The following is a 12,578-nucleotide window of genomic DNA, read 5'->3' as shown; positions in this document are numbered from 1 at the left end:
AGAGACTTGTTCAAAGAGTGATTTGCGGAATTGCATGAAACGTTTGTAAATATCCACGCACCAGGGTCCCACTTGCAGACTGTCAGATACGGACACAAGAGATTCAGCTCACCTTCTCTTGCCTTCTCGCTATAAATTCACTCCCCTCCCCTTCAAATTCCCAAAGCTCTCTAGGCTTCTACTGCATTCTCGTGAAGACAAAAGCCAATCAAAGGAACCGACCAAAATCCTCTAAAATGGCCATTTCCCCAATTCTTCTGGTCCTTCATTCTCTTCTTATCTTCTTCGTTTCAGGTAATGGGCGTCCTTGAATCCCCTCCCCTGTTCTCCCCTGTTTTACTCTGTTTTCCTCTGCTTGAGGGGTTTATAGTTATAACGTGTCTTATCCTTTATGTTTCAGTGGCTCTGTCTGCGACGTTTACGCTGACGAACAACTGTGAGTACACGGTGTGGCCGGGGTTGCTATCGGGAGCAGGCACGGCGCCGCTGGAGACAACGGGGTTCGCGCTGGAGAAGGGGGCGTCGCAGACCTTGAATGTGCCATCCAAGTGGTCCGGCCGTATCTGGGGCCGGGCCCTCTGCTCCACCGACTCCACAACCGGCAAGTTCACCTGCGTGACCGGCGACTGCGGGTCCGGCACCGTTCAGTGCTCCGGCAGCGGCGCCACTCCCCCGGCGACGCTGGCCGAGTTCACCCTCGACGGCAGCGGAGGAATGGACTTCTACGATGTCAGCCTCGTCGACGGCTACAACCTCCCGATGCTGGTGACGCCGCAAGATGCGAGCGCCGGCGGCAACTGCAGCCCGACGGGGTGTCTGGTGGACCTCAACGGTGTTTGCCCGTCGGACCTCAAGGTGCTGGCGAGCGCCGACGGGGGAAGCGAGAGCGTGGCGTGCAAGAGCGCCTGCGACGCCTTCGGGTCGCCGCAGTACTGCTGCAGCGGCGCCTACGGGAGCCCGAACACTTGCAAGCCTTCGTCCTACTCCCAGTTCTTCAAGAACGCCTGCCCCCGGGCTTACAGCTACGCCTTTGACGACTCCACCTCTACTTTCACCTGCAACAACGCCAACTACCTCATCACCTTCTGTCCTGACACTGCCAGGTGTGGTATTTTTCGCCTTCCTCGCGACAGTCAAATTAAAGCTCTTCTCTTTTTCCTTCCTTCCTTCCACCCGTCTGTGGGTGCGGCCAAGTGCTTCGGGTTCGGGGCAGATACGTATAGTGATTTAGATTGCTCTCTTTGCGTTAATGGGTCGCAACGCAAGGGTGTTTGAAGTGGGCGCGGCAAGGAAGGCTTTCCCTTCTGGCCGTGTATACAGATGCGTGCACTCTTGCTCCGCCTCCGGCCTGTTTAAACCAAAATTGATAGATGGCGCGACCGCCGGACGTAACGTTGGAGAGATGATTTGATATATCCCGGTCCCAGACAAGCTTCGCTAAGCTGTCTCTTATTCGCCAGTCAACCTTCTGTGCTGACATGGCAGGTTGCGATTTGTTTAGTGGGCCATGCTAAAATTGCATGAAACATCAGCCGAACTGGCTACTAAATATCTCATCTCTTCGCCCTGGGAGAATGGAGAGGCGGTCCGGCTTAGTGTCGGTATGGGCTTGCGTGCGCGTCTGAGCCACCTTACTTTACTGTGGTCTACGGTCTCTCGTCCCCTTCCACACCTTGTCTGGATTTGGGATGATACCAAGTTCGGCCTCCACAATTGCCTGCTCGCCTAATAAGGTCGTTCCAATTGCACCAGTCCAAACGACCCAGAATCCCACCTCTCCAACTTCTCAAAATATAGTTGGATACTTGAATTCCTTATACAATATCTAACTAGTTTTGTGGTCTTTTCTGATCCTCTAACAGCCAGAAATCGGCGGGCGAGAATCCGGCGGCGGCGGCAGGGCTGCCCGTGATCAACAACACGATGGTCTTCCAAAGCGGCGACCAAGCAAGCGGCAGCCGCGCTCGCGCGGCGCTTCTCCCCATGCTTCTCGCCGTCCTCGCCGCGTCGTGCCTATCATCGCGTCACTGGTGACTGGCCCACGCGCCGTACAGCGACCCTGGAGCACGCGCGGTCCATGTGCTCGCCCGCTCCCGCCGCGCGTGCCATCGTCATCCATGATGGTCCCCGAGGAACGGAAAGAAGCTCCCTCCAGATTCCATTCTTTTGCCCTCCTCGTTCTTATCATTTTTTTTTGCCCTTAAGATGGATGATTTATATGATTGTCCAAAAAAAAAAAAAAATCAAAATATATAATATTTTGAGAAGCTTTTGAAACTGAAGAAAACTATATGAAATATTATATATAATATATATATTTTTTTAGATGCTGGTAAGGGTGGTTGCTAACTTGCTATCGATTCTATTGTTCATTGTATGGTGAGAGGGATTATTTTATTCACTGTATTCACGTCGCGCGTAGAGCTATCACGTCGCTCTCCGGGATGTGAAATTGGGGGGTGGAGAAGAAATCAAGCGGAATATTGTAATACTTTTTCAGAAATGGACAATATCAGCAATACTTTTTCATACATGCATACAGTCTTGTTGGGTTGCTTTCGTAACCATGAACACGCGAGTGAGATGAGAATTGTGGTTCCGTCGCTTGCAACTTGCCTTCGTATATGTGAATATAATAATCAACGGATATGGTTTTGTAATGTTTTATTTGGTCACAAATACAAGGTTAGTGACCAATGACATGAGCATACAGTAGTTAATTCTAAAGAAACTATATTTGGTCATGACAACTTGTCTCGGTAATTACGTCCATAGGAGTTTAAAATATGGTGAAAGTTGTCCCGAAGAACTTTGTCAATCTCCGGCGGCAACGTTCACATAGCCAATGAAAAGGTTGAGTACAAAAGGACAACACTTACATGCATGAGGGCCCCCATTCCTAATGCTGGTGAAGTGACTTTGAAAGGGCTAAGTTTCTTTTTTTTTTTTTTTTTTTTTGATGATGATGAAAGGGTTAAGTTTATCTATAATAAACTTTTGCTTCATTAGCAAAGATAATACTCATCATTTCGGTTTTATTTTAGAGGATTTGTTGCATTTTTGTTGTTTGTAAACATGCATCACCGGCTTAATGGTCCTATGTGTCAAGGCCTGCTTTGGTTTTCTTTCCATCTGGACAAATTGTGTTTGCTTATTCAATAAGAAGATAATAATGCGGGCTGAGCAGGAGTATTAACTATTTTGACAGCATGAACTTGAAGTTAATTATACATGCATCTTTGAAATAGCAGCATCCCTTATCAAAAATATTGGTAACATTCCACAGCTTGTGGAAAACCTTCTAATTTTTGCTGGCCAATGAAGTTAGCTTCTGTCCTATTCCTCAACACACAAATATTACTCTCAACAAAATTTTAACCATGACTAGAAAAATTAGTTTTTTATTATACAATAAATGCTAATAGAAAGAAATATTCAAATCTCTAGAAGAGAATTTGAGAAATTTTCCAAGAAATAGGAACAAGATTGAAGGCAACAAGAAAGTAACTTCTTTATTTCTTTAGCAGACATCACAAAGCTATATAGATTTAATTTCATGATTAACATTTTTAGTGTTCTCAAAAGCGACTAGTACTTTTTAGAACAATAACAACTAATTCTAGCAAATTTTAAGCTAAGTTAAGCTTTTCAAAAACATCATAAAGCTACATAGCTTTAATTTCATGGTTAACATTTTCTCAAAAGTGATCAGTACTTTTTAGGATAATAAATGCTAATTCTAGCAAATTTTAAGCTAAGTTAAGGGGCTTGGACTAGATAAAGAAAGATTTTGTTAATTTGTTCACAAACATAACTAATACGCTAAATTACATTTCAAACAACTATTGATCTTGGAAAAGTATATATTTGCCAAACCTATCACATATGATATTCAAAATCTTATACAGAGTAAACTTTCTAGAAAAATAATATCCGATCGCCCAAATTGTTTTAGGATTATGACCTTCGAAAGCTAGTTTCAATATTAACATTGGCTACCAATCTGTATCTTAAAGCAACTAACATCCTCAAAGAATCTTATGGTAACCGAGAACAGAGACAGAGACTTAGAATGAAGGTTAAAACTAGATAATAAATCAGAGACCAGCAAAAACTCCATCAAAACTTGCTTCTCCTGTGTTAATATATTCTTTCGTGCTAGTGTTCCATAAACTGGAAAATGGTGAAGTTCTATCATCAAATGAAAGAAAAACCTCTTCATCTATTGTTGTATCACATTGATCAACTGCACCATGGTCGCTTAGCATTGATGAATCTTGATTGATTTGACCCATATCATATTTCTAGACATCAGTTTAGCTTTCGCATGAATGTCTTCCACCAGCCCAGCCGTTTGTCTGGATGCCAGCCAACAGCACATAAATGCGAATAACTAATTATCCATAGCAATTAGTTATAGTTTGCAAGGCATTGATTACAACAAGATAATGACAGACCCTCTATCTACAAACTACTAAACTAGAGAGATAGGGGTTGGAGTACTGAGCGAATTCGTCTGGTCAGAATATGTCAGGTTACAAAATAATTCAATTATTTTTAAAAATTATTAATCTGAAAAAATAATTACGAAAAAAATAAATTTTACCGTATTTGGTTGATGAAAAAATTACTCCAAAAAATTGTATCCTTAAAAGATTACTATATTTGGTTAGAGATAATCTTAGTTAGAAATATTCTTAATTTTCAACCATGCTTTTGAATAAATAATTCTTATAATAACATATTTTTTTGCTCAATCCATTTGATCATTCACTTATATGAAGGTTGTCATGAATAATATAGATGATTTCAAATATTAAAATATATTTATATGAGTTGATAAGTATTTTTAAATTAATTACATAGATATTAGAAAATATATTTTTTATTATAAATAAATGTTAATATTTTTAATTTCGTATTAATAAACATATTTAAATATGACCACACAATTAGTTGATTAATTTGGAAAAAAATAAATCATTAGAGATGGGATTGTGGGGTTTCCATCATTTTTTTATCATCTTTTTTATTATCTTTTTGCATATTTGATAATTTGGTATGAAATTTATTTTTTCATACCAAACTACTTCCAACCAATCCGAACCTAAACTAAAAATATAGGATCAGCACGACGTCGTCGACGGCTGACCGGGCAACCAACATGAGGTGGTGCTAGGTCAGCACCGGATGCGACTTGGGACTTGGGGCCCACTTTATCCAACTCCTTTTCCTTAGCGTGCTGCCCAACCTCACCCTTCTTCCCAAATCAAGGCCAAGCCATTCACACGAATCGCTGCACTCAACCCTCTGAATCAAATGTCAGACTGAAGCGTGACAAACGCCAGCCTAACTTCATGTGCTTCCACACCTTCCTTGGATCCCAGCTCTTCTACTTTTTTTTTTTTTTTTTTTCTTGTTTTCTTCTGCTAGTGCGAATGGATCATAGCTGACGAGTACGGATATACTCAATAAAATCAAAAAACAAAATATTTCGGAGTGCTAGGGGCAACTCTCCATCACCAGCACCTGCTCCCTTTGGAGAGGGTTCTGTCCCACCTTTCTGTTCCGCCGAGGCCCACCAATTCTAACTTTGATGAACTGGCTTTAATTTAGATAATGACTGTGTTTGGACCTAATCTCTGCGGCCAAGGTCCGACAGTGAAGGCCGCAGATGTTGAATCGGCCTTCTCTTCATGGCAATAAGAGATTAGTCCTAATTAATTCTTCTCCCCTCAGAGCCCACCATCCAAATCATCCAATCCTCTTGCTAGTTCGAATTGCGTGTGTTGACCCTCTTTTCCCAACATATTGACCTGAGATTTCAGATCGCATCCTTCTTGTGCTCATGATCACCGGACAAGAGAAAAAAATGGTGGAATACATATTTGGTAGAAGTTGCAAAGACTAAGTGATGGTGGTTGGATATCGAATCATAGCCAATGCAATAACAAATATCTTCTTCTAGAGAAACTAGGGTTCAGTTAGATTTGGTCTAAACATGAGGGTTGACCGGCCAATTGCGATGACCATCGTGTAATGAGTTTAAGTGGAGGCGATTAAAGAATTTTTCAGAAAACACGTGCATTTGGAAGGAAAGATTTGGTAATGAAAATTAAAATTGTTCATAGTAGTTAAATCTTAGTAGTCAGTAACTTGTAGTGATTAGGATTGGATACCAACTGAACTTTGGCCTGTCAATTGCCACGTTCGTCTCTGTTGGTGCTTGCACCGGAGAAACATCGATCCAAGTTCAGCTGAAGAAAGTTAGTATTCCCCCTTTATTCCTAGATGTCTTTTTATTGCTGGATGTTGCTGCAACAGATAGGAAGAACAAGAAGTAAAAAGAGAAAAGAATAAGAATACATAATATTTATATTGTTCGGACTATTGCTGATTTTGTTGCGACCAGTGATGCTCTGCTCTGGAAAACAAAAAAGCTTTTTTTTTTTTTTGCCTCCCTAGAGTTTGCAAACACAAGACATAGTCAGGAACAGAACAGCTAGTATTTCAAGAGGATGTCAACCTGCAAAAGGATCAAGTCTGTGTAGCTCTACCCATGTAATGCTTTCCCTACAAGAGTAATTGATGCGAATAAGAATAAAGGAACGCTCGGCTTCTTTGGTCCATGAAATTTTTTAGAGTTAAGGAGAGAAAAAAAAGGCATATCCGGATTCCTTCATTAACTCATAATCAGTTCATGACATTCAGATTCAACCCTGCTGTATCAAATTGCAAGCCTCCAATAGAACCATGCCAGGAAAGACATAATGAGAACGAAATGGCTAACTCCTATGTTTAATGTAAGTACAGAACAATCAAAAAATAAAAGGGAAATGTACAAAGAAGGTCAAGCTGGTGATCTGCGCATTATATGATTCTCCCAAATTTAATTATCAAATTGCTTCCCGGAATCTCTATTCCGACTCAGATGCAGAATTATCATTCAGAGTCTCAAGTGCTCCCAATTGGCCAAAATGAAGCCCTTGGGGAAAAATTATCAAGATCAGAAAAGAATTCAACGTATACTCGTCTTCTTAATTCATTGCATGTTTTCCAATAAAATTTGACGTGGAAAAAAATAACAAAATATAAATAATATACAGTAAGCAAAATGTCCATTTGAATTGTCTATCAAAATGCAGTCCATATTACCACATAAAAAGGACTTTGCTTCTTGGTCTTGCACTAGAGATAAATTGCTAGTATAAGTGAGCTCAAGCTCAACTTTAAGCTCTTTTTCCTCAAGGTGCATGGTGGGAACGCCACCATCCTGATTCTGGTTCAAGAGCAGAACCTCTCAGTAGGAATACACACTGAGGAGAGTGATGTCAATCACCACGCCATATCCTGATTGGCGATAAACAACCACCACTGTAAGAAGAGATGGTATCCGTTGCTTCTCTTTTCAACAATCTCTGATGTAAGCAGGAGAGTACTAATCTGTGCCCCAAGGATCAGATTCCCATCTCATCCAATGTACATTTTTGGAGGGCCTATTCATCAAGGCTGTGCCCAAGGGTGAGAAGTAGGATTGAAACAAAGGGTCCATCCCTGAACGATACGAATCCTGCATGTGGCTCATGATCATGCTTGTGCTGCAGACAGGAGGTATCTCCATAGCTTCATTATCATGTAAAGTTTATTGCTCCGTTCGACCAATAGCCCATAAAGCAAGTTCCATCAAAGGCATCCTGTGTCAAAACTAAAGCAACGAAGACCTTCAAAGAGCTTGGTACCAGACAGAAAGGAATACGAGCACCATCAACTTTATATCTGGATTGCTCCTTCTTCCCAATCCACCCAATTCTCATTAATATCTTCCAACGTCCCTGCATGCTTTTCTTGTATTGGCAAAGCCTACTTGGCATTCTCTGCTGTCTCCGTAGGCTATGAGATATGGCTTCTAGTCGAGTCGGTTTCCCCTCTGAGTTAACATCTTATGCATGGCCATAAAAGCAAAGAGATAAGCAAAGGATAAAAGAGCCATACGGAGGAGAGAGAGAGTCAAATTTTTATTTAGATTCTCCCCTTTGTGAAGCATAGCGAAGTGGGCGGTGGGGCCTTTATATGAGGTATAAGGTGGTGGGCAGTGACATGAAGCCTTTTATAAAGGAGAGGTAAAGGGAAATGACTGCGGATGGAGAGGGAAAGGGAAGACTTGATCCCTCGACCCTTATCCTTTGGGACTTCTGGATGGCATCCATCAATGGAGGTCTATCCGAAGTCGTGATTTGGAGTTCAAGAGTTGTTTGGCTTTTCTTTTTCCTCGCCCCCACCTGGCGAGCTAATGGCTTGCATATCCTCCACATGTGGGAAGAAGCTTCTGAAGAATTTTGGTGGCATTGTTTCTTGAGTATCCTAATCCTCACACAATATAAAAGCAGCTCTATTTTTTAACTTTTCAATTCTCATAATAATTTTAATTAGATTTCTCAGATTTAAGCCATTCTCATTACCATACTAAATTTAAACCATACTAAATTTCTATGAAAAAGAGATTTAATATTACTGGACTTTAAGAATGATGGATCCAACAAGGAAAGTCTTATTATGCTGCAGTTATCATGATTCAGCTATTTATAACAAAACTTTCATTTATCTAGATTAATTTCATGAATATAATATTATATATACCATATAATCATAAATAATTTCATGAAGAAGGCATATATATTAGCATCCATTTCATGCTAAGACTTTTCAGAATTATTCTATATTTTAGTAATACCCACATCTACTTGGATAGCAACATTTGAAACTTATCTAGATTAAGAACTCTGCATACCAAATAATTTATAGGAAAACTTTCATATTACTGCCTAATCCAAAAACTGAAATCTTTTCAGAACTTATCTTATATTTAAAATTTTAAGCAGTAGCTAGCCACGTGTATTTGCATAAGCGCTACAATTAGCTGATCCAAGAAACTCTATCAAGCAGTGCTCACACTTTTATACTTGGAAAAAATTAAAAAATTAGCTAGTAGTGTAACATGACGGCGCAATTTTGGGCTCTTTGATTGGACTTTCAAGAGATGTATGTACGTTATGATTGCCCCAGTTCTTGGGCCATCTGTCGATAGCCCAATTTTAAATTGGCCTACACCACTTCACATAATTAAATACTTATTACTATTTCTTGGCCAAGCGCCTAAGATTTGTCCCATGTCCGAGAATTAAGCTCCCTTTTTCTTAATTTTCTCTCATGCAGAGAGCTGCTTGAAGCTACATTCATGCTAATGCTAAAGACAGCAAACCAGGTTAATTAAGTGTTGTCTTTAGCATTAGCATTAGCATTGCTGTCTTCAACTTGTTGAGACCAGATTAATATTGTCCAAAAGGGTTCCAACAATTAACGCACAGCAAACCATCTCTAGAGAGGCAAGTGAAGAGTACCTTCTATTATTTCAGCTCTGAGAAAGCCAATCAACTTTAACACGACAGACAGATGACAGACTCGACGAAGACCAACACAAACAGACTTGTAATGCGTTACATAATGAAGATCTGAGATTAAACTGGAAGGAAGCAGTAAATTGATCGATTCATGGTCACTAGTAGATGACTTCCCTTATCGATCCATCCACTAATCAATGATAAACCTCGATAACCGATCGCAAGCCTAATGCTGGTATGATTTTGTAGTCGGTAAAACCTGCATCAGTGAAAATTTTTCTCCATTCACCTTCATTCCTTTGCTTCCCTGCGGTGTGGACCATCATGTGCATGTCAAAGAGCAGCTGCGTTTCCACCAACTCCGGACGGCCAATATCGAAGTCGACTACCATTTCGATAATAATCACCTTCCCCCCTTCTTCTTTGGATGGAACAGCCTCCTTGCATCGTTTCAGTATCTTTACGCACTCCTCATCACCCCAATCATGCAGGATCCACTGCAAACATTGACGACAAGAAGTAAGACGAACTGCAAGACTGGACGTTATCAAATACATGGTCATGCTTTTACGAGGACAGTTTAGCTGCCCAAAGAGCTCTGCCAGCTTTGGGTACTTCAGCTTTATCACGACATAAATCAAGACCACCCACTAGGTGGGGTAATGATGCAAGCCATGATTTAGCATGCGATTGATTCTCTAATGTCTTTTAATCACCATGAGCAGATTGATTATGAGAATACTGTAATTTTATAAGGAAACTTAAATTTCTCCGAGGTCCAAACTTCTCAAACACACAAACTGATGCCGGAAATAATTCTAGATTGTCAAATCCAAACGTGATAAATTCAGGGGATTCACGTTAATCTGCAAGCAGATCATATCAAAATTCAGATCTTTAATAAAAATATCAAGTTTATAACTGTTTTAGCTTCTTTTTTTTTTAACATAGGATGTGACAACCATATCAAAGTTATGATCCTTCTATCCTCCATCCGAATCTTTAACAAACTACTGTAATTAAGTTTATAACAAGTACTATATATGGCGTCGAACTGAGCTACTATATATACACCAAGTGAAAACTAGCTAGACCCGGAGCATATATATATACCTTGAGCAGCACCGCATCAGCAGGAGGAACATACTGAAACATGTCTCCCGCGACAAACTGGACCGTCTCGCTTGCTTCCGAGCTTGCTACGACGTAAGGCAGCTCAAGGACGGTGCATTTGACCTGTGGATAGGCCTCGGCGATGGCCCGGGCCATCGCGCCCGTCCCACCACCAACATCCACCAGCGACCTCAGGCCTCGGAAGACCTCGGCGCACTCCTCGACGACCAGTTTGGCCACGAACCGAGCGTCGCTGGCCATCCCCTCGTTAAAGAAGCTGTTGAAGCCTGGGCTCTGGCTGATGGCCTCCCAAATACCCCTTTTATGTGCCGCCTCAAAGGGAGTGGCGGCGGACACCTTGTCTTGCTTGAACCAGCTACTGAGGTGATGCCATGGGTTGAGAAACATTTGGTCCAGCATCAGGAGAAGGAACGAGGAGATGTTCGCATCCTTCTCCTTGACAAGGAGAGCAGACGCGGTGGTGGGGATGTACAACTCTTCGTCGTCGTGGTCCTGACTGTTTCCATCGCGCTTTCGAGCGAAGAATCCCGAGAACACCAGGAGGCGCATGAGGCGGCGCAAGTCATCGTTTCTGATGGGGGGAATGGATAGTTTGGTGGCTAGCTCGAGGAGGGAGATTGGCTTGCCATGGGCGTGGATGATGTCTGCTATGCCGAGCTCCACGGCACACTTGAGGGACATGGAGTTTATGAAGCTAAATATGTGGTTCCAACCAAGAGCCTGAGCCTTCAAGAGCTCCAAAGATTGACATTCTCCATCCAAGGATTCCATCACGCTCGCAGTACTCATTTTCCAGGCTCTGAGTCTCTAATGGATTTGCTACTTGCTAATCTGCCACTAGTATAAATAGATCTTTAGGGTGGCAGCGTCCCAATTTTAGCAGCACTTCTTACACGCTAGATCATAAAATAAGAACAATATGGAAACGTGAAAATTTTCCAGTTTTAGTTTATTATCAATCATCTCGGTGGCGGACCCTGGTGTCGGCGGACCGAATTGTCCTTTTCCATGTGATTTCAGTCACTAGTCCGGACGTGTCCTTGACAGACCTCAGTCACGGGAACATGGCTTCCATGCTAACGCCAGTTAATCCCACGTTTTTCACCAATTTCTTGGGTCGACATGTCATGGCTTGATGTTTCTCAGTGCCATGTATTTGACTGAGAAACGTAGCGTCACTTTGTTAGAATCTAATTTAATATCATGCAAACTTTTAGAGTTGCCAACGATTTTACCTACTTATGATGCAAATGAAAAAAAAAAAACCTTTAATAGCCGGCCATGCATACATCCATCATAGCCGCTCATTAATTTTTGTGGCAGTACATCAAGACCAGTGCTTAAGGCACATAAAAATGAGTGGCTCTTTGATCCATTAGGAAAGAAAGAATAATTTTTTCTATCAGCTCAACTTGAATCTCTATCTCTCTCTCAAAAAAAAAAAAGATTGAGAGAATTGTGAAAGTAGGGCTTAAGTTCTTTTTTATCTTATTGGTACTCCACACCTCCTAAACTTATAATTTTATTAAAGTCTCCTCTTGTACAATTTGGATTGAATTACTCTTTTAATTTGAATAGGATTATATCTCTAAAAATAAATATGACTAATAGAAATAATTAAGAAAAAAATTAAAATTTTACATGAAATAGATCTCAATTTCTATATCAACTTTTTCTTTTGTCGCCTTATCTAATTCTTTGCGGATTGGAAGATAACATCCGATCAAATTTTCTTTTGAAGAAAAAAATTTCAGTTTGATCGGCTTATTTCGCAGCCCAAATTGTAAAATTTTGACCTTTTAGGAGGTTAACCTAAGATTATAGATCTTGAAAAGCTATTCATTTTTTTTAAAAAAAATATCATCTCAATCGGACGCTATCTAATCAAGTATGACTTGTTAAAATTCGGCACGCGATTACCTTTTTCATATAATGAATTTTGCTTCTACATCATATCTAATTTTACTTATAGTGATCAAAGTGATTCACATCGATCTTTTTAGATTACTATAATTGGTAGCATATATAGCTATGTGATGCTTGCTA

At 40.8% G+C, this 12,578-nt stretch overlaps 2 protein-coding genes across 2 annotated transcripts; one reads left to right on the top strand and one right to left on the bottom strand.

The window, feature by feature from the left end:
* LOC103706154 (thaumatin-like protein 1b) lies at positions 1 to 2,531 on the top strand. Its single transcript, XM_008790171.6, has 3 exons — positions 1 to 294; positions 401 to 1,103; positions 1,863 to 2,531. Exons 1-3 carry the CDS (start codon positions 237 to 239, stop codon positions 2,032 to 2,034), a joined length of 933 nt encoding a protein of 310 aa, XP_008788393.4. The 5' UTR covers positions 1 to 236; the 3' UTR covers positions 2,035 to 2,531.
* A 6,845-nt stretch (positions 2,532 to 9,376) lies between these two features.
* LOC103706155 (trans-resveratrol di-O-methyltransferase-like) lies at positions 9,377 to 11,401 on the bottom strand. The gene is made up of 2 exons (XM_008790172.6): positions 10,512 to 11,401; positions 9,377 to 9,895 (listed from the first exon to the last, which is right to left on the bottom strand). The coding sequence occupies exons 1-2, from the start codon at positions 11,319 to 11,321 to the stop codon at positions 9,593 to 9,595; spliced, it is 1,113 nt and encodes a 370-aa protein (XP_008788394.3). The 5' UTR covers positions 11,322 to 11,401; the 3' UTR covers positions 9,377 to 9,592.
* Between the last annotated feature and the right edge of the window lie 1,177 nt (positions 11,402 to 12,578).

This window comes from Phoenix dactylifera, chromosome 3 (assembly GCF_051530095.1).
Source record: "Phoenix dactylifera cultivar Ajwa chromosome 3, Ajwa_hap1_PhDact_Kaust_v1.1, whole genome shotgun sequence".
NCBI classification, from domain to species: domain Eukaryota; kingdom Viridiplantae; phylum Streptophyta; class Magnoliopsida; order Arecales; family Arecaceae; genus Phoenix; species Phoenix dactylifera.
This window is presented reverse-complemented; position numbering and strand designations above follow the sequence as displayed.